The 23301-nt window shown below is 36.2% G+C and overlaps 1 protein-coding gene across 1 annotated transcript in view; it reads right to left on the reverse strand.

The window, feature by feature from the left end:
• LOC136034866 (uncharacterized) overlaps window positions 1–23301 on the reverse strand; it is a 75830-nt gene that overhangs the window by 36511 nt on the left and 16018 nt on the right. The window contains exons 5-7 of the mRNA XM_065716339.1: window positions 23034–23224; window positions 12208–12513; window positions 8295–8562 (exon numbers count right to left, since the gene is read on the reverse strand). Of these exons, the coding sequence (XP_065572411.1) occupies window positions 8295–8562; window positions 12208–12513; window positions 23034–23224 (765 nt within the window). The remainder of the gene's footprint in view (window positions 1–8294; window positions 8563–12207; window positions 12514–23033; window positions 23225–23301) is intronic.

Raw genomic sequence — 23301 nt, forward strand, 5'->3', positions numbered from 1 at the left:
AAAAAGAAGTGTAAATCCGGTCCGTACTTGTACTTGCGGGAATCAGGCGTTTCCACCTTGCCCGGTATCAAGGATCTTCGAGACCTGTTTGAACCATGTAGTGTGGTCTACTGTCAGCTGCTTTGCAAATGGGAACGATTGAGTTGCACATCTGTGACCAAACTTTCCGAGCCCCCCAATAGGTTCAAGGTCTAATTTAACCAAGTTCCACCAGCTTTTCTGCTGTCCTCCTTGGCTTCTCTTCCATGAGTTAAGTGGCTCAGCTAGAAGAATTCGGCGAGGCAAGTACTCTGTTGGCCTCATTAAGACATGGCCCAGCCATTTCAGACGACGCTCCTTGAGCGTGATGGCAACGCATCTCTTAATACCACAGATTCGTCGTATATGTACGTTTGATATGCAATCATTCAGATTCAACCTAAGGATGCTACGCTGATAGTTATACTCAAACACCTTCAGTGCATTTTCATGTAGTCGCTTTACTGACCCAGTTTGGCATCAAAAAAAGAGGGATTGTTCGAACCAAAGCCAGGTAGACTCGAACTTTAGCTTTTATACTAATTTCACGCCGGTTCCACAACGGTTTTCTAAGGGAAGCAAAGTCTTCCCTGTACTGACTTTCAAGCCAATACAACCTGCCCAAGCAACTACCTCATCGAGTATAGTTTAAGCTTTCTCTGGGTCTGAGAGGATTGCGTCATCGTCAGCGTACTTAAGGTCTCCAAGCGAAAGGTTCTGTCCAATATGAACTCCTGGATGAAAAGATAGTGCATTTTCAGTGCAGATAGTATAAGTACCCAATCAATAAAGTAGTTAAACAGAGTCGGAGACAGGCAGCAGTTTTGCTTTACTCCAAACTCGCAGACTGAAAAGGAATTTCAGTCTGCTCCGTAAACTTGACTTTGGCTCACAGAGCCCATGTAGTATGCTTTAAGTAGTTCGACAAATTTCAGATGCATTCAATCATTTTCAAGAATCTTCCAAAGCGTTTGGTGAGTGATCGAATGAAGAAGGAAACGGAGTCCAGAAATATCAGAATTAGGGGCAAATTTTACCTTTCAAACTGCTGGATAATGAGGCGGAGTGCAAAAATATTGACAGTGCAGCCTCTACCAGGACGGAAACCGGCTTGATTTTCACGAGTTCTTTTCTCCCTTGCCCCCTTGAAGCGGTTAAGGAGGATAATTCTGATAATTTTTACTGCAATGTCAATTAAATTTATTCCCCGATATTTTTGCACTCGATTTTATCAGCTTTCTTGTAAAAAGGGAGAATAACTGATGTCTTCCAATCCTTTGGGAAAATGTTGATCCTCCATACTTCCCCAAGGATACCGTGGAGCTGCTCTGCTGTGATCTCGGATCACTGTTTGTGCTCCGGGGGGAGATTATCTTGGCCTGGGGCTTTGTGGTTTTTCAGGACCTTAATCACTTTGAGTATTTCCGCTCTCATTGGGGCGGTCAGCTCAATACTGTAAGGTTCTTTTTTAACACCAGGCGGGAAACAACCAGGGACTGATGACGGGGATTGGTTAAGTAGTGTTTGAAGTCTTTCAATCTGATCAATGGTTCCTTTAGACACCTAATGACTTTTCCTGCCCTGTCTCTGACAAAATCAGACACAGCAGCTTACTTACCAGTCGATTCCTTAAGAACCTGGTAGAGTCTGTGGGTGTCATGAACGCGTGCTGATTTGTCTAAAGACAAAGCAGTCTCTTCCCATATTTCGCGGCGGTCTAGACGAGCAGAGCACTTAACCTGTGTGCGCTACTCTTTCGTGATATGTTTAGGGCCGCTCATCTACGTTCTTCGACTAGTGACAGAGTTCTGGTGGTAATCCAATGCTGTCGTTTTACTTTCGTTTGGCCTAGGATCTCTTCAGTGGTCTCTCTCATCACTGTTTTGAAGGTCTCCCATCTTTGCGCAGAGGTCGCAGTTTTCCTCTTCGTTCAAGTTTAGAGTATTCAAGTTAGCGGCATCAAAGCGGTTTGTTAGCTCCATATTTAGAGTTTGCCGAACTTCTTTATCTTGCAGCTTACCAATGTCGATTCGGGCTTTCGGTTTATTCTTACTCCGAGATGCAAGACGAAGTAGTATTTTGCAAGCACTAGCTTGTGATCAGACCCTGATTTAGAGCCTGTGGCTGCACCGGTATAAGAGCGGGAGTCTATTACTGAACTTCTTCAACGTGGGCGGGCGAGAATGAAGTCAATTTGGGCCTTAGTACCACAATCGTTGGTATGCCACGTCAGTATATGGCTTGACTCGTGATGAGATATGGTGTTGGTTACGACAAGATATTTCATCGAAGCATAGTCTACCAGCCTTTGCCCATTTTCGCATCTATACGCAAGTCCGAACTTCTCAAGGACTTATGTGGAGGTATCAGATAGAATAACTCTCGCGTTGAAGTCTCCTCCAATAATCAGGTAGTCTCGTGCAGCAACTGAAGAAGACAGTTGCTGCAATTCCGAATAGAATTCATCCTTACCAGTAATTAAATAAATAAAAACAAGTTTTTTAAATGAAAGTAAGGAGCGACATTAAAACTTAAAACGAACAGAAATTACTCCGTATATGAAAGGGGCTTTTCCTTCTCAACGCCCCGCTCTTTACGCTAAAGTTTGACTCTTTCTCTTAACTCTACATTTAAAAACAGTAAAAAACTTTAGCGTAAAGAGCAGGGCGTTGAGAAGGAAAAGCCCCTTTCATATACGGAGTAATTTCTGTTCGTTTTAAGTTTTAATGTCGCTCCTTACTTTCATTTAAAAAAACTTGTTTTTTCATTTAATTTCTGAGCGTTTTTGAATCAATGCATGTTTTGATTTTGGCTCTCCGCAGAGGAATAATTAAAACGAAATTTGTATATTTATTTTTTTTGGCTAAATGGCTTTCTCATAATTTTGATCGAATTTTTTGGAGAAAAAAGAACGGGGGAGGAAGCCTAGTTGCCCTCCGATTTTCGGTTAATTAAAAAGGCAACTAGAACTTGTAATTTTTTAATCTTTTTATAAGTAAAAGATATACGTAACTTATAAATTAGCTTACGTAAAGAACTTTTGTATTCTCATGTTTTTATTACATATATGAGGGGGTTTGCCCCCTCGTCAGTACCTCGCTCTTTACACTAAAGCGTAAATTTTGTCCCAATTCATTAAGAATGACCCCTGAATCACAAAAGCCGCAGAATAAATAGTTGAAATTACTAAAAATACTTTAGCGTAAAGAGCGAGGTATTAGGAGGAGGTGAGCCCCTCATATAGGTAATAATTTCTGTTCGTTTTAAGTTTTAATGCTGCTGCTTACTTCCAGCTGAAAAAAAAACTTTTTCATATTTATTTTTTCATTGTTTTTTTAAGTAATGCTAGTAAATCCTGCACTCCCTTCATGGAAATTTTCTTCCCCCATGACAAATTCCTCGATGGAAAGCTCCCCCAGCATATTCCCCTCTTCTCAACCCCTGCCTCCAACCAAAAAATCCTCCTGAAAACGCCTGTACACTTCCCAATAACCATTACTATATGTAAGCACTGGTCAAAGTTTTTGAACTTGTAACCCCTCTCACGGGGACTGGGGGGGAGTAAGTCGTCCCCAAAGACATAGTTATAAGGTTTTTCGACTACGCTGAATAAAATGGCTATCTCAGAATTAGCGTGGATTAGGGAAAATAATTAGCGTGGGAGGGGGCCTAGGTGCCCTCCAATTTTTTTGGTCACTTAAAAAGGGCAATAGAACTTTTCATTTCCGTTAGAATGAGCCCTCTCGCAATATTCTAGGACAACTGGTTCGATACGATCACCCCTGGAAAAAAAAAAAAAAAACAAACAAATAAACACGCATCCGTGATCTGCCTTCTGGCAAAAAAATATAAAATTTTACATTTTTGTAGATAGGAGCTTGAAACTTCTACAGTAGGGTTCTCTGATACGCTGAATCTGATGATGTGATTTTCGTTAAGATTCTATGACTTTTAGGGGGTGTTTTCCCCTATTTTTCTCAGGCTCGTAAATTTTGATGGGTAAGACTAAACTTGATGAAACTTATATATTTAAAATCAGCATTAAAATGCTATTCTTTTGATGTAGCTATTGGTACCAAAATTCCATTTTTTAGAGTTTTGGTTACTATTGAGCCGGGTCGCTCCTTACTACAGTTCGTTACCACGAACTGTTTGACTGTGGCATCATGAGTAAGGACGTATGCGGAGAGAATGGATACGTTTGAAGGGCTTCCTTTAAGCCTAGTCCTAGCCAGTCGGTTAGTAATAAGATCCCACTCAAGAAGTGCGTTTCTGGTTCTTTGGTTCATGAAGAAATCAACGCCATGGAGTCCCGAGTTATCGTTTACTCCAGAGTAGAAAAAGTTGAACTGTTGTTTCGGGCTCTGTAATTACTGTAGAGCCAGAGCCGGAGATTCTGGTCTCAGAAACACATAATATGTCAATAGTGTACTTCTCCATGTCATGGACAAGTAGAGCTTGTGTAGCTTCTTGTTTAACAGATCTGACTTCCAACAACCAATAGTTATTCTTGACTTAGTTTTTTTATGACTGTAGTTGGTTTTCCCAAGGATATGGCTTGTATATTTTTCGACTTCGTCGCCATATTCGAAGTCGCGTCGCCTGCCGGGAACGCCGTAGTATAGTTGGCTTGCTTACTTCTCGACACTCGCGCCGAGGGGACTGCGTCGCTTGTCGGGAACACCGTAGCCGTATTCATAATGTTTTCTAGGTGGGAATAGAGTTAACCGTAAGCTCCCCAGTCTTGCGGGTAACACCAAGGTGCGAGGCAGCCCTTTGCAGATGCCGTTGTCCATAGATCTGGATCTTACACCCTGCCGCACTTGTCCTCCCATAAAGGATCCTCCCACGATGGTGTTCTGCATCACCATGCAATTTAACCCGTTGCTGGAAGAAGGTTTGTAACTCACGGGACGTGTCCACACGCCGGTGGGCCCTGCTGAGTGTACATTTGAGGGGCCTTCCTCCTCCTCCACCTGTACTTACGGCCCCCAGGCGAGGGTGTCCCAGTTTCTATTATGGACCCTGAGGGACAAGGTCCCCCTTGGTCCACGCCTCCTATGGAGGTACCCTACATATCTGCAGGATGTTCCCCAATCCGCCACCTGGGGACGCGCTGAGTGGCCTGGAAAAAAAATTCGGTCCGTGGATGGAAAGAGTGAAACGAAAAAAAAGGAATGCATTGCAGACGAAAAGTGTGCAAGTTAGCAATCTTGCTCTAGGCACACTAAAAGATGTGGTTATATTAGACTATGCTGCTAGGCTAATAATTAGTGTCAAGAATAGAAATGAGTTGGCTCAGCAAAATTCATAGAATTATCTATAAATTCCATTATACGACATTATATTATGTCCCATTTAAAATGTGTAATATTAAGTTAGAAGAGCACAGTATGCGTATTCAACACCAAATAATTTCCAGAATAGAACTGACAACTTGTCTTTCTCCACACTTGTAAAACCTGCAAGAGGGGATTGTTTAAGATAGATTTACGACACATGAAGTTTTCAATCTTCTTTTAATCCATGCTTATAAAATTTTATGTCACCGAAGAAAAAAAATTAACATTTATTAAAAAATAAAAATAAAAATAATACAATTGGCTTTCGCTAACTCGAAATTCACCAGACCACGAATTTTCTTCAAATTACGTATAGTTCGACTTATGCATAGTTCGAGTTAGAGGGCATTCTACATACAATTCGAATTATCGAGGTACAAAATTACTAAATTTACTCCCAACAGCCACTTAAGAATAACTTTATTAGTATATTATAGACTCGACATATTACGGATTAACTTTCAAACATCAATAATAAATTTAGTTTGCTAGGAAATAGACACCCGAACATTAACAGAATCTGATACTAAAACATGTTAAAAAAAAAATACATATCAAAGTTTACATGTTACAACTTGTATACCGAGGTTTCGACTAACAGAGGTCGATTGAAAAAACTTCGAGAAACAGAAGTAAACTTAGATTTGTGTAGGTAAAGTAAAAATTAAACGACAATTTCTATACTGAATTTCGAGTTATATACTGAGAAGGAAATTTTCTGAAGAGTAATTGAAGGAAGGAATTGAATAATGAAGATAATTATATACTGAAGAGGTAATTTTTTGGTCTCTTCAACTTACGGAGGTAAAATATAACAGCAAAATTATTCGAATTACATGGTTTTATCTTCAACTTAGACAGGTTTTTCCCAAGTGACTAAAAAAATTCAAAATATCGACGATTTTGAGATATCAAGGTTCGAGTTACCGAGAGTTGACTGTAATACGCAATTAATAATAATTAGTTTATAATTTATTGTAAACAACTCAAAATAAATCAATCAACCATAAATAAGCAAACAAACGAATAACGTCTCTTTATTATTGAAAAATGAAGGAGCGTCACTTTCATCATCTTAAGGTAAATATAAACCATGATAAGCATGAACACTCTTGAAGTATGTGGACTAGGTCTTAGGTGCCGTAAGAGAATGGGTCATTTTAACACATGAATAATGAAAAAATTCAGGAAAGAGTGTTATCGCTTTCAGGCAAGAGAAACCTTTTTCCAGCCATTAGGACTCACATCTTTCGAGTATTATATATGTAAAGCTAGGACGTCTTGAGCATAAAAAAATAAAGAAATTAAAAAAAAAAACGATTTTAAGTGCTTTTTTATGTGCTACTTTTTATTTTTCTTATAAAAATATACCATTTGACTACGAAGATTAACGAACGTCAACTTAATTGAAAGATGAATTTGGAGAGCTCTTAAAAGGGTTAAAAAAAAACGTACACGTCATACCAATTTTTGTCAGAATAAAATAGTAGCTTGTGATAACTAAAGAAACCACATGACATATTTGTCACCTAGAAAATAGTTTGAAAAGTAGCCAAAATGAGCCTTCCTAGGAAACATGTCCATTTTATGATTTTCTCAAACCTTTACCCTATTTTGTAGACAAACTTAACGTGATAAAAAAGTAAAACGACGTTATTTCTGAAATCAGCATCATACAATGAATAAAAATCATTTATGGAACTACAACCATATTTTAAAACGGTTGATTTTTTGCAGGTGCGCATATTTATCCTGTTTTCAAATGTTTCTTTTTTTAGAAAACAACCATTTCCTGCAACATATTTTATCCATAGTCTTGTCCTAAATGCAAATATTTTCTGTCATAAAGAAGTGAAATTTTTAATAGTATGCCCATTCCCTGACGACAATGTCAGATAGGAATGACGCATGGACGGATGATAGATAGACTTGTATATCAACAAATAAACGGACATCGTTTTTATACAATCCTAATAAGGGCTTAAGCCAGATTTGCCTTTCACTCACTCGGACTATCTGTCTTTGCTATTTCCACAATTAGCCATGACTTGATGCCCAAAACTACTTGATTTTAATTCAAAATCAACTGATTTGAATTACGGATTATATTTTTATTATTGTATGATGATAATACAAAAAATTCCATTATACCATAATTTTCCTGCAATATATTTTGTACCTAATCTACCCCTTAATACTAATATATTCTGACAAAAAAAAAATTTGGTAGGATGATCATCCCCTGACGACAATGTAAAATTATGAAAAAAAAGTCCATTATACCAAAATTTTTTCTGCAATACATTTTATACATAATCTTCTCCTGAATACTAATATTTTCTGTAATTAAAAAACGTGAAAAATTTTCGGAAGGATGCCTATTCCCTAAAGACTGTATCTAACCATAATAACAAAAACCAACAGAACCAATTCGCGATTATTATTTCAAATATAATAAATTTTATCTGGCTTGTCTAATTTATTGTAGTAACACTGAACCAGTCTCAAAATTTAAATATTTAAAATTGTCATTTTTGGGCGCGTTTTTTTTTTTTAAAAAAAACATAAGAGGAATGGGATATTACAGTTTTTACATTGTTTCCTTTGATCCTCCTTCTATAACTAATCCATAATTCTAAATCAAGATAATGAAATAGTTTAAACTAATAAATCTATTATTTTATCAATTAAAATAACTAAAATTAGTCAATAGTTTAAAAAAGCTACATTTTGTGTGATGAACATGGTTACATTTGGTGAAATAATAAATAAAGTAGTCGTTGCACAAAAAAAGACGGGATGTTAACATTTTTTTTCTGCATTTGATTTATTTACGCTGTCTAATAACAGTTGATTTTCTGAATAATAAGTTTATTATTAGCATTTATAGATTAAAAATTAATAAATACATGTTAATGATTAATAAAAACTTACTGAAGCAAGTGGCGACTTGGCAGGGGAGTTATTTTGTGAAGGAGACAACCCATTTTCCGACAAAGTAGAGTTTATATCTCCCGGGATATTGTCCTCTTCCTCACTCAATTCAGGAAGTGGTATCGGTTCAGGTATATCTTCTGGCGCTTTAGAAGGTTGACTCTTTCGACGTTTTCTTACATTTATTATCCTCTCAACATCTAAAACGCTTCTCTTTGGTTCTGGCTTTTTCTTCATTGGCTTTTTCTGCATTTTCTTTGGCCTTTGTCTAAAAGAAAAATACAATTTTTTGAAGACCGAATTAGATAATGTTTTAAGTAGATGAAATTATTAAGATTGGCATCCATCCTAATTTATGTTTATGGTAGACACGAAGGGGAGTCATAGATTATTTCCAAACATAAGATTTGATACTCCAAGAAAGGCGTATTAAAACACAAATATCTGATTTTTCACATATTCTAACAAATTTTTTCCTTCTTCTTTAGAGAAGAGATGCAAACTTAGGAAATGGAAAAATCGCTTATCCACATCACACTCTTCTTAAAAGGTATATAACCAGATAGTGACTTACACAGCTTCCCTTGACATAGCTACAGAGAATCATTTCGGCATAAGATTCCAATCTCGTAGGGATGAGGAAGTCTAATCCCACCGAAAAACTTCTAACACAACATTTGTCTAAGATTCCAGATGGGTGCACATTTGGTTATATACATTATATCATTAGAATATGTTTGCAATGTAGACTATTTTTGATATGTAGAAAAACTAAAGTTAATAATAACAAGAAAAAGAAGTTTAATATTTTTCCTATATCAAATTTTTAGCAGCAAAATGAATATTATACTTCCTTTCTTACCCCCTCTTCCAGGCCTACTCAGGGACGACCAGCTATTCGTTTGGCCCTAGATGGTTGGCCGAAAAGGACGATCTTTGGCAATCTGTCATCCTTCAACGCAAAACATGTCTTAACCACCTCAACTTTTCTCATTATAGCCTTAAAAAGCGGGATAGAAGCCCAGTTTTTGCACAGCTTACTGTTTGAAATACAGTCAGTCAGACAAGTGCAACTAGAGACTCAAAGGTCTCTAAGATGTTTCTTGGAAAACATTTAACAGAACCCTCCTCCATCTTTAAAAGCGACCACGTTTAGGGCCATACTTGACCACTTTCATCACAGTAGCCTATCGGCCCAGAATCTCCCTGCTATAAGTGATACAATGTGAAATGTTTCTGGAAGATAAATTATAGTAATTTCAACACTAATACTCTAAAAAGCCAGAAAGTATATAATAAAATAGGTTAAATGGAAATTACCCACCACAAGGAATTCTCAAATAACTACAACCACAATGAATGCAAAACATAAGCGTTTGAACTAACTCAAACTCAAGAAGCCATCTTAAGTTTAAGGTCATACTGACGGGTTCTAACACAAACCCGAACGTTTAACTATACCAATGCAGTCGACTAAAGCAGCTAAAACGAATTATAAATGGAAGAAAAAAAAGCTATTACTGTACTTTCAAACTGTAGATTTCTCTGATAATGCAATAGTCCATTTCTGAAAGAAATGGGTACCATTTAATTATGCCCAGATCACTTCTGCCTCCTATGCCTTTGATATTGCGAATTGTTTAGTTTTATTGTAAAATTTCTCCGCTAGACGTGAAGACTTGTGATTTTGATATACCAGAAATGAGACATCAACTCATGCACCAACTCTGATAGGTCAGTATGTCTCATATTTTTTATGCTTACTCCACTCCACTCCAAACCTGAGTGAACCTCTTTCAAAAAGTTATAATTATCTCCTTCTTCTACTAAAAACTGCATTAGAATCTAACACAGCCCTCCTTCGAGTTCAGAGGAATTTTGCTGTCAACACTTTACTTTTCATCTTCTTTTTTTTTTTGTAACAGTTAATCAAGCTAAGGTAGTTAGAGTCAGAGCAATCATGTAGTTGAACTAAAATCATCATATCTTATCAGGTGAACAATCTTGCGAACTAATACTTTTCTTCTTTTTGTAAAAGCTTAATATTAAGTAGTTAACTCGTGTCAGGATTTAAATCTAATCTTGACAAGATTGTTCTTGTTGTGTTTGCTGACTTTCCAATACTAATGCAGCTAAAGATGAGATTGCAGGATCTCATGTACTGAGTAAAAGAATTTATAATCTGGGTTACCTCCTTTTAAATCGCACCCTTCTTCCCTGAATATCAACAAATCGCTTCCAATTCTGAAAGAGTACGTTTTTTCTCGTGAAAAATGTGAAAAGACTTGAAAAATAAGAACCCGCTGTGGTAAATGCTTGTAAGGAAATCTTCTCTGAATCATACCATGTGGGATTTTGACTTCTTTGTGAGGTCAAATATACATAACTGCTGTTTTTGTTAGCATGTAAAACAGCCTCCCCCTTGTACTGAATTCCTTGGTGACTTTAAAGGTGTTGGAAATAAAGCTGAATAAAGTTTTTCCTGAATGACCCATATTAATTTGTTTAAATTTCTATGTCAGAGTCTGTGACTGACTTATGGACCCATATACCCATTTTGCACATACATAATATCGATCGTTATTTTCAAGCATGGCATTGGTCACACGCAAGCAGGTTGACGACCCTGTCTGCATTGCTTCACCACTGTAGATACTGCAGAGTGTAGGCTATAGGTAACCATGTCACCTTTGCTGAGCATAAGCTCAAAATCATGAGTCCAAACCATTATGCCACCTTTGCTGAGCATAAATTCAAGACCATAAAACCTCTATTCCTCTCAATGCCAACGATCAATTCAAAAAATACGATTTACCATCAACGAACATCCATTCACCTCCTTCAGGAGTTTTCTCTTCTTGCTCCACCATTTATCAAGGCCACAAGGCAAAAACGTAGGCATAATCCTCTTTCTGGTTATTTAAAGGAGGAAACATCTACGAAGAAATCCTTGAAAAAATCTACCCAACGTGGCATTTCTATCTTGAACTGTCTCCCTAAGATAGTTATTCCATCAAAACCATCTAGCGATTCCTTTAGGCAAAGGTTCAACAAATTCAAAAACACAGTGATTGAACTGGACAGAAGCCTAGTTGGATATTGGGAAATCATGGTAGGCCTGGCGGTCAGGTAACATGTCGAGAGAGAAAATCCAAAGTTCACTGTTGTAATAAAAAGTGCTACAAAAATAAAATAAATAAAGAAAAAAATACACAGGGAAATTAAACTTATTAACAGAGGATATTTAAAAACACATCATTGTAGAGCTAAAGAAACTAAAAATCAATAATCGGATAAGCTTTTCATAACAAGGTTGCCCTTACTATTTGAATGGTGCAGCAAAATATACCATAAGATGTTATCTTATGACCTTAGTCAAAAGTGAGACATCCAGAATCCAAATTGATTAACTTTTTTGACGGAAAAATATTTAGAAAGATCTTCTTTTTTTGTGTGTTTGTGAATGGGCAAGGAGAATAAGTTTTAGTGTGTGTTACTAAGGGCCTATTCAATTTCTTCGTTAAACTTTTATTTTTGAGGAGCTTACAGAACAAACGTACAAGTTGCTGGTACTTTGATGCTAAAACCTGACAAAAAAAGAATATCTTGAATTTGGCTTCTGTATAGCTGCAAAAAACAACTAGCCTAACCCTTTCTGTAAGGCAATCAACACTAGGAATAACTCCTAGTCATTTTAAAAATTTGTTCCCATTTTAGTCGTAACAAAATCTAATTTCCCCTTGAAAGTCGGCTACAAGATTTTTGCTAGACAGTACTTCATATGTCCATCATGTTGGAGGCCTGTAAAGAAATCCTATTTAAAATCATCCCCAATAATCTTCTCTTGTCCACTTGATCTGGAACTCAGATTCTACACTGTATTAAAACAAATAAAAATAATTAGTAAAATTACTTTTTCATTTTTCTTCCAGGGACCCTTGCAACGGTCTTCGGAGCTGTTACTTTCCCTTTTCGGGATTCTGCATCACTTTCATCACCAGAGTCACTTGAGCTAGAAGCAGATGAATTGAGACGAAATTCAATCCTCTTTCGTTGTTGAAGCGCCCTCGCACGAGCTCTATCAATGCGGCGCGGCGCACACAATTCACAAAGGTATTCCTCTGGTATATTATTTCGGCTGAGACCCATGCAGTCGACATGTTGCCACACCGAACATCGATCGCAACAGATCATGTAGCCATCATCATGGTCAAAATTACTAAAAAGAAAACGTTCCTTTGATTTCAAATATTACATTTACATTAGTCAATGTCAAAGACCAGGAAAACCTTTGAAAAAAGGCGGGATGGTATTACCTAGACTTCTGTGATCCAAAACCATAAAAACCTAAACAACATATCCCACCTGACAACATAACTATTCTATTCCTTAAGTAGTCAGAATTTTGCAGATATTCTACGATGTAACATCACTTACTCCTTCGAATGCGCTATTTTGGGACTAAGTACGATCTTCTGTCGCTAAGCAACAGAAAATTTAATTTTATTCCGATCGACACTTCTGCTCTTTTCCTAATAGTAAAATTATCCCATCCTGCTTATTCGATTTCATTTTAACGGCCGAAAAAAAATGACCTAATACAGACGTGTTAACTGGAGTATGGACCGTTCAAATCTTTAATCGTTTTAGTTTTTTTTCGGGTAAGATTTTGAGCTGTAGTACAAGCTCGCTCTCAAGTCACCATTTAACATCATTGAAAAGACCATGTAAAAAAAAGAATTGGAAATAATTTTTGAATGCTTAAAAAATTTGTACTATCTTCTTACAATCCCTCCGGGAACAGACGCTGAAAATTATTTTGTACGGGACTTGCATGTCGGCAAAGAGGAAAAAACATGTGTTATATAGAAAATATACTGAGATTACAGAAATATATATGAGATTACAGATAGGGCATAGGCTCGAAGACGCTACCGTACGTATGTGCCTATAACCAGCTATGCATTGCTGTGAGTAATTTGACTTTTTTTTAAGGGGCGGGGCACATTTATTCTTCATTCCTACTTTTTTCGTAGTCGGACATCCACACAAAATTTTAGATGTGTTACTCATTATTCTCTATGTCTCTTTTTATCTAATAAAAACATTAATTACTAAAACCTAGTAGAATAGAATCTTTTTAGCTATTTTACCTTTTATCATGAGCAATACGTAGAAAAATACGTAAATAGAGTATATACGGCCTTTAATAATTTCAATGAACAGGGATGGTTCATAATTTAGCTGAGACAATATTCATTATGGTAGTATGACTCTTAGCCAAACTACGAACCATTTTTGTTGATAGAAATTATGGTTCCTCGTATCCATGAAAAGGTCCAACTAGGTTGTATTCACAGCGATAGGATATTTAATTGTTGTTAGGTCCGCATGTTTCGTCCGCAATATTATGAAAACTTCCGTTTGGCATGTCTAAGTATAAATTGAGATGCACTATTAAAATGATCTCCTTTCTTTAAAAAAAAAAACGGCCACAGAAAAACTGTGCACCATTCACATTAGAATGATGAAGTATTTAAACTCAACATAATATGAGTAACGATAACAAGTGCATTTTGCAATGCAGTTATAAAGTTCCAATAGCCTCAGATGGTTTTCAACCCACCCCTCTATACTATTACATTTTTGTTAATTAAACGTATCCTTCAAGAAAAAAACAGTTTATATGAACTCGAAATACGATGTGGAAGTAACAGGTACATTTTACACTGCAGTTAGAGGATTTAATACACTTGGACGGTTTTCAGCCGCCCAAGGTGCTTATAACAAAGGAATTTAAACACGCACCCCTCCCCTTTCTCCTCTCCACAGAGGTTAAATTGATCCTGAACTCTGAAAAAGTATTGGTATGGCATTCGCAATTATTTCTGACTGGGTTGACTTGAGATCCCCTAACTTATTTTGCTAGATACATTGATGACAAGAATTTATATCTTCTCCTATCCAGGAGCCAGGTCCCGAGAGTCAAAACTAGGACTTACACTAATAGCCCTCATCAAATTCGGATTGTAACTGAGGTGCATGTAATGTCCTGATTATAGCAATTTAAGGCCCCTTCCTCTAACAGAAGTCGGGGTTGTCACCACAGTCTAAACTGCCATAATTGCCCAAATTTGTGTGTTACACCGCGATTTTCGATGCTATGATTAAACAAATTTAGCTGACTCTCGCCGTGACAAGTGCATGGTCCGTTTCTGGTCCAAGTTTTTAGGTCAATTTTTTAATTTTTTTTAAATGTAGAAGAAAAAAATTGTAGCTAATCAAGAGGGTTGAATGGGAAAATGTACGCGCACACGCATATCCCGTATTTAAATGTATTCAGATTGTTGTAATGCATTAAAAAATATTCTGGCATATATTTTGATGTGAGACACATCAAAATATGTGCTAAACATAATGAAATAGTGCTAAAATAGAAATTTTGTGCTACAGGTGGTAACCCTGATCGTGGTTAACCCCAAACGGCATAACGTGGAAATAAAGCTCCACTTTCCTTCTTTTTTTTGAAACCAAACAATCCACTGTGGTATATGTCCTGATCATTAAAATTTGCCCCCCCCCACCCTCACCTATTTACCAAAGAGGTAGTATTGACTCAAGACTCACAAGAAGCACTTCCCTTCAATCTTTATTTATATCTGTCAAAACTGTGTTTGTAGATGTTACAACAAGATTTGAGAGACTCATCCCTCAGAAAGATCGGATCAGGTACATACACCCAGAAGGACAAAATAGAACAACTAGAATCATCCTTCCTCTTTCCCCACAGAGGTGAAATAAATCCCTGGCTTCAAAAGACAAAACTAACACATCGTTACTTCTGACTAAGTTTAGTTGATTTAGTCGACCCTTCTCATTGCTGTCCCGAAACATGTTTCAGATGCCAAAATCGTAAGCCTACTCTCTCCTTTCATCCTCTAGAAATTAGAGTGTGTTCTAAGTTGATAAAAAGTAAAACTAGGATGTCTGCTATTACTTCCAACTAAATCCAGTAGAGATCCAACAATATCTTCTGTTGGAATTCCAGGACCCCTACCCTAGAGAGCCGGACACCCCAAAGCATAGATATAATACTAGCTTCTAACTCCTGTCAAGATTGGCTAAGGTGCGACAACTGTTTCTGGTAGAGACACAAATAACAAGAACTAGGAAAAACCGAAATCACAAATTTCAAAAAAAAAAACTCTGAATTTAGGAATTCAAAAATGATGCTTCAAGAATTACTTCTAAGAAATCTAGATTAGACACTTAATTTTTCATTCCTTGTCTTAAATAGATATTCCGCGTTCCACAAAAGTTCCACAATAGTCAAGCAGCAATACTTTCGTGCTGCTGCTTGTTTATACTAATTGGTAGACTAGTCTCTTCTGTTTCATAATCCCCATACAAAACAAGTTTCAAATCCCCATACAAAACAAGTTTCAAATCCCCATCTCTTTCACTTACCAGGCTACAGAACACTAACTACGAAATAATAGAAAAGAAAAAAATGCAAAAAAGTTGCGATACTCCATAATGTAATAGCATTGTACATCTTTTTTTCTGAATTAGTTTAGCTGTTAATTGTGACTAACTATCCGTAAATTTTAGATTTATTTTATGTCCATCAAGATAGTTCATTTAAAATATATTATACATTTTCATCTTATAAATAAAAAAAATATGATTGTATATCTCATAATTTTCACTTGATGGCTTTTTGGCACCATTTGGGCTAAAATTGTCGTTTCATGCCACATCGCATAAAATGCTGCTCTGTATCGACGCAATCTTTTCTGGTAACACACAACACCGTTGAAAATACCTTCGGCTTATTCTTAGCTGGATCTAAAAAAGAACGAACCCCAAAAATTCAGGCAGCGGAGTCACTCAGTTGGTCAAGATAGGGGATTGCAATTTTTCTACGTGAGGTTGTCGGCTATAGTGACTCAAATGGTGCCAGTTATCATTACGATTTAACATAATTTTTGAGGAGTTTCAGGCTATTTTACAACATTTTCATAGATTTTTTTTTACAGGTAACTTCTATCATTAAGGTCTAAATGAGTTACTATTTTTGAATAAGGTTTAAATGGCGATTCTTTCTTTCTCTCGCAAACTAAAATCCAACTGTAAATGCACCGATTTTCAAATTGAAAGCATTCAATGCAAGACCACAAATTCTAGAAGCAATGTAACGGTAAATCAAAGATTTTGTGAGAACAAAGATCACCCGGCAATAGAAGCAAAAAGGTGGCGTTTTTGTTTTTCAAATTAAATTTGGTATAGAAAATATACCAATTTTGAAGATTTTACGCATTCAACACAAGACCTAAATTTTAGAAGCCATGTAACAAAAATTTCAACGTTTTACGAGATACTTTTATAACAAAAATATGTATCAGGTCTGGGCTCTGATACACCAATTCATGGGGGGGGGGGGGGTTATGAAGATATAAAATAGATATTTTCCAAAACCTAGCGCGGGGGGGGGGGGGGGCTTTTTAGTTTTTCTACGATTTTTTTTACTGGAAATGATTGTTTTTTCAAAAACTAGAGGGCAACTGCCCCTCACCCGCCTGTTCCCTCCAAATTGGCACCCCTGTCAGTGGTAAAATCGAATCATATAAACATTAATTTGAACCAATACGGAGTCGTTAATCAAAACGCTGAAAAAGTTGCATTTCCATGCTCAACATGTTCACTGTTTCATTTGCCAAAATATTTTAGACAATACAGTGAGCAATATTACAAAAAAGCACATCTTGGATTACGCAACTGACCTTGGACTGATACAAATTGCTTGGATCTTTTTTGGCATGCTCAGTCGAGACAAATTACACTGACAAATACATAAATTGCCGCAGAAGAAAAACACTATTAAAATGCATGCTCAGAACAATCCTATCGACTGCATTTTCTTACGATATCTTATGAAACATCATAAATCAAGAAAATTAAACTTTATTCAAGTATTTTCAAAAGAATAGTATCTTCTTTTTCAGCTTGGCTTTTTTTGCAAAATTTGCAAACGCTTTTATTGCTGATTATTTTTCTTCTACGAATGCAATTGGAAAATTTATGCTTTCATTCTGTATATCTTTAACGCTGAGTTCAAATATATGTTCAAAACTTATACAAATACGACAAATAAAAAAGGGCAAAATAAAAGAATTATACAGTGGATTCCCACTAATGGTTGAGAGATCGTGGAATTATCAACGAGGCCAGTTGAAGCTATTTACTGGTGTAGTTCAGACATATTTTATCATCAGAAAATAAGGTACTTATGTATTATTCAAAACACACTCAATTAGTTAAGTTAGGTTCTTTTGTGAAACAAACTACGATGCAGGTACATTTTATGAGAAAATCCGGTTTCATAGCCACAAAGACAAAAGGTTAGGTTAGAATTCTAAGTTATAATTTTCCTAATAAAGTATTACATTTTCATCATATTTTGTTTTATTTCATTAGCTTTATCAAAAGTTTGGGCAATATATTTGTACACTAAAGGGGGGGGGGTGCATTATATCAAATACCTACCTTAACCTAACCACCTTTATATATGAAATATTTTTAAAATGTACCCGCATCGTAGTTTGTTTCACGAAAGAGCCTAACTTCACTTACTGAGTGTGTTCTCAATAATAAATGAGTACCGAAAATAAATAATAACCATAAGACAAACATCAAATATTTTTTGTTGTTGTTGTTGAGTAAGTCTATAGCTTTGCAAATATATCGCCTAATCAATGCTAATAGGGGAAGAAATCCAAAAATGGGAAATTGGTTATAAACACTTTTTGGATCAGATTTTTACACGCTGAATTGATTACAGAAGTCCTATTTGTCTATATTCGTCCAATTAGCTGAGTTAAAAATAGAAGAAAAAAATCGACAGATACTGTCATAAAATGTTCTCTTAACATCTTTCTCCTTATGATGTGGACTCTGATGTGGACTCTGATGTGGACTCTGAAGTCCTACCATAGCGATAATTTATCAGTAAAGCCATTATATCTGAATATATTATTCAATAGCAACTTAATTGTTAAACCGTCATTTGGAAGACTGTTTAATTTATAAATATATGTTTTCTATATAATATGTATTGAAGAGCTTTCATAAAAGCTATATACGGAAAAGATTTTCATAAAATACATTAACACTAAGTAATTTGCACTCTGTTTGAGATCATTCCCTTTAATACAAAGATTCCTACTGCTACTATATAGATACCATTATCCCGTGAAGCCACCTATCCTCGATCAATAAAAATGACCCTCTCCAGTGAGCAAGCTACCTACAGCAGAGCAAAATGGCCCAGTCCATGGTTATTCTCCTCATATCTCAGGTAGCCTTGGCTTACAGGCCTTCCCTTATTCTCACAGCATTCTTTCCAAAAATTGGCTAACAATCATTTCAATTATGTCAAATGTACTTCTAAAAGTGTACTGTTTCGTTTTTAAAACTGATTGCAACTCTCCCTCTGCATGACAAAATCACACTAAATAAGTGGAATGCTTAAAATAGCCTAATCCAATAGAACCCTATGGCGCGCAAGCTTCGCTTCATAGTGCAACTACAAAACTAATAGTCATTGCCCATTATCATTCTCAGTTGTTAATCATTTTGTTAAATAAATGGCCCAACTCAAAATTGTGTTGCTTAATGTTTTATGTAAATTGTGAAGTGTAGATTAAGCCAAAAATATAACAAGTCATTCAGGTCTTTGTTAATACTTCTTCACAGTTATCCACTTAGGAACCACTTAGGAGACATTGCGACAGTCAGCAATCCAAATTGCTTGGGACCAGGTTTACCACCTGTGGCACGAGAGTGCTATTTTAGCACTATTTCATTATGTGTAACACCGTAGCAATTTTTTCTCTTATATGACCAAATTGAAAACATAAGACAAGTAAAATACAATTATAGAATGTGTCTCACATCAAAATATATACCAGAACATTTTTTATGCATGGCAATAATCTAAATATATTTATATATGGGATATACAAGTGCACATACAATTTCTCATTCAGTACTCTAATCAGCGAAATTGTTATTCGTCTACATTATAAATTATTAAAAAATGGACATAGCAGCTAATCCAAGCACGCTTAAACAGACCACGCGAGTGCCGTGGCGCAAGCCGGCAAAAATCTTTTTGACTGTAGCACCCAAAATCGCTGTGCAGAAAGCACATTCGAGCAATTATACCACTTTAGGAAAGAACCTTGGAGGCAACCCTGGTTGGGAATTAATAAACACGCTCCAACAAATAAACTGAAATTCTTATTGTGGATTGCCCCAGTGACTGACCCGGTTTTGCTTCAGAGAAGACGCTACTTCTCTAAAATACAAGCACATGGTAGCTGACAAGTTCAATACCAAAACGTCACTGATAAACATCCAACCATGAAATCACTATATTCTGTCAAATTGTTCAGTATCTTCTCTGAACAATTAATGAAGATTTCAAGATTTCCCAGATCGTCTTTTTATAGACAATTTATCCTTTGTAGATTCTCTGTCACAGGAAATGGTATCAGTCAAGAAGTCCAGACACTTTTCGAAGCTTGTGTTAAAATAACTTTCCGAACTATTTACATGTTTTCATGAATGGCCGGGCAAAAGTCAACCAACCTTTCTATTACTTATACCCCCATCCTGGATCCGAATATATATGATTATCACAACAAGAGTTTATCTCTGCTTTTAGCAAAATTATATGGAGTACACCACGGTTTTAAAGGTACCAAAACTTTTTCAATGAATATCTTCTTTTCATCAAAATTCTTTCCGCCAATTCATTCTTCAAGTAAAATAGATTCCCTTGATGACGATCAAGGCTTTGAGGCCACAACAAGAATACATTGCTACTTATATATCATTACCAGTGTTGCCACCACGGTTAGTTCCTAAAATGCTAAAATTGTCCAAATTTGTGTGCGAAACAGCAATTCTCGGTGCTAGAGTAAAAAAATGTTTTGCTGACTTTCGCCATGGTGGTCTGTTTAAGCGTACTTAGATTAGTTTTTAGGTCATGTTTTTATCTTTTTTAATGAAGAGAAATAAAAATGTAGCTGATCAGAGCCCTGAAGCCCTGAAATATGTTTAAATTATTGCCATGCATAAAAAATGTTCTGATATATATTTTAATGTGAGACACATAATGTAATTGCATTTTATACGTCTATGTTTTCAATTTGGCCATATAAGAGAAGAAGTGCTACAGTGCTACGCATGATGAAATAGCGCTAAAGTAGCACTTATATACTACAGGAGGCAACCCTAATCATTACCCATAAGGGAATTTAACGTGATGAGAAGGCGGATTATCTGGTTGATAAGGCAGGAAAACTCTCTCCTGCAATGCATACGAGTACTTCAATTTCTAGGGATTTAATCATATAGTGAGCAAATACTCTTCGTCCTCCACTTGCGACTCCTCCCTTCAAACTAAAGATTAAATTACTCTGCATTATAAACTAAGGCTAGAGCATCAGTCTTACAGCAGATCTTTTTAAATAGGGGGTCCAGCCTTCCCCTTCAGAAGAAATTGGAAATTGGCTGATAAAATGCATAACAAGTTTTTCTTCGAGTGCAAGTCTTCTGACTGATAAACTTCTATAATCAGCTTAAGAGTCGTGCATCATTTGACGCCGTAATATATTACTGGTCCTTGAATCGATAACATGAACCATATAGTAATTAAATTTAGGAATATGCAGCAAAGAAAACACATATTTGGGAATATCCGTAACCACACAAATGCAAAGTAAATAGATGCTTATCTTCTAATGATTGAAAAATATCCAAAAATGTCAAAAAAAGAAACATCAAAGCAAGTTTACTACTACAACCTAATTTCCTGACTATTTGATACGACCAAGATACAACAAAGTCAGCAAATACAACGCAACGACTCCTAGTATGGCTTATAGAATTTTATCATTTCTTATTCCGATTTCAACTCCTTCAAAGATGACGAATCAACTCCTTCGATTTGGAGATAGCAATGCGACTCCAACTCTAGCTACTAGAATACGAAACGTTAAGGTATCTATACAGCTGAGTAAGAATCTTTTTGACAGAACACATTTCAAGATGACATGCTAACACCCAAGCAAAGTTGACGAAGTCAACCCTAGGCCCTCGTCAACTACCCACAACCCTTATGTTCATAAGCAATATCTTATAGCATGATGATCAAATTCCTGAAGATGCAATATTACCACTAGCACAATCTCAGATTTCAAATGAAAGAAGAGCTAATAATTAAGCATTTAAAAGTAGCACTAGAGGTGGATAGATACTTTTCTGGTAGATCTCCTAACAGACCTTGTTACCATGTGAAAAAGTTATGCGATTGCATAAACATAAATATTTCTAAAAATATCTTTTGAGTAAATTTGCTTGAATCGTTTCGATGAGGAAGAGACGGGGAATTTTTTTTTTTAAAGAAGCAGCTCTTGTCCAGATGTCCATAGTCCAAATCGGCAGTACTGGTCTCCATGTAATAGTCCTTCGGCCAGGTAGCGCAATGGGGTTTGGGGGCAGGCAATCCTGTCCTTTCGAACATCCTTACTGTTTTGCTCTCTCAGTTTTCTCCGCGTAAACATCCACGCTCGACTCTACCTGAGCTTATCACGCCGCTGAATCCCATCCCGAATCAAATAATCAGCAACACCAGGGCTCAAACTCCAGCCCTAAAAGACTAAGGATTCCAAGTTCAGCGCGCTAACCACTAGGCTAGGACGAAGAAAAAGAAGACATGGTTTTATTCTAGGAGTCGCACGACACAATTTATTGTATAATCGACTTTCACAAGCTCTGACGGACCGAATTCAAAATTTTTCGTTAAAACGAACGCCAAAGGAAACTGTCAAAACATGGCACAAGTATAAATAAGGCCAAGTCAAGAGATAGAACCAAAATTCATACGATATAGAAAAATTAAAAAAAATATAAACGTCAGAATTGAAGTACTAAAAAATATAAAAAAGGTACTACTGAAGTTATGTACCCAGAAGTTACGCAATTGAATTTCTTGATAAATATAATTTTGATTTTGCATAGAACTTGTGACCTTATAGTCCCGAGAGAGGCAAGTTATATTTATTGCAGGAAATGAAATTTCAAAAGCCCTGAATTGTTAGAGCAGTTGTGGTGGCCTAATCTGGAAGCAACTCCACAGCAAAGAGGAAAAAGTTTCCTACCAGAGGAAAAGTTTAGTAGAGTAATATCCCTGGATGAGAGCCAGGTACTACACACTGTTAGATCCAAGGGAGCTTCCCTTATGATAAAGCCCAAACAGACTACCAATAATCGATTCTGGGATGTTGCTGTAGATAGTCTACTTATTCAAAGCTTTATTTATACCACTGAATCGTCTTTATTTATGGGGATTATATTTATGGCTAAATCTATATCTAAAATAGGATAATTTTCACCATTAATGAAAGATGAAAAAAGACTATCAGGTTAACAACAAAGAACAAAATCTATGATCAAAAATGTGTTTTAATTTATTATTTAAATCAGAACCCAATAGTTTGACATTAAAAGATATTCTACATAAAAATGTTCTGAGAAACTCCAGCTTAAATTCAATAGGTTAGGCAAAAAATCATGATGTTTAATTTTGATTCAGGGCAAATAAACAATATTTTGATCGATGAAATGCTCTATAAAACTAGCAAAAAGATGATTTAATAGCAGTCAACATACCAAACACATCGCGTGATCGCATCAGAATAATTTTCAGCCTCTGGTGCGGTTTCCGTATCATCATCATCCCTCTCTGGAGCACTGCAAGTTCTACTAGAATTATCATCGTCATCTGACATCTTTGAAGAAATTGGTTCGTGAAGAGCTGATGGCAAAACTGAAGACTTCCTTTCCCATAGGCGATGAGTATCCTATAAAATTAGTATCTAAACCAGAGTTTCCAAACCGGGGCTACGATGAAGCCACGTGAACTACAATTAAAAATATG

The sequence above is a fragment of the Artemia franciscana genome, chromosome 13, assembly GCF_032884065.1.
Source record: "Artemia franciscana chromosome 13, ASM3288406v1, whole genome shotgun sequence".
Taxonomy (NCBI): Eukaryota; Metazoa; Arthropoda; class Branchiopoda; order Anostraca; family Artemiidae; genus Artemia; species Artemia franciscana.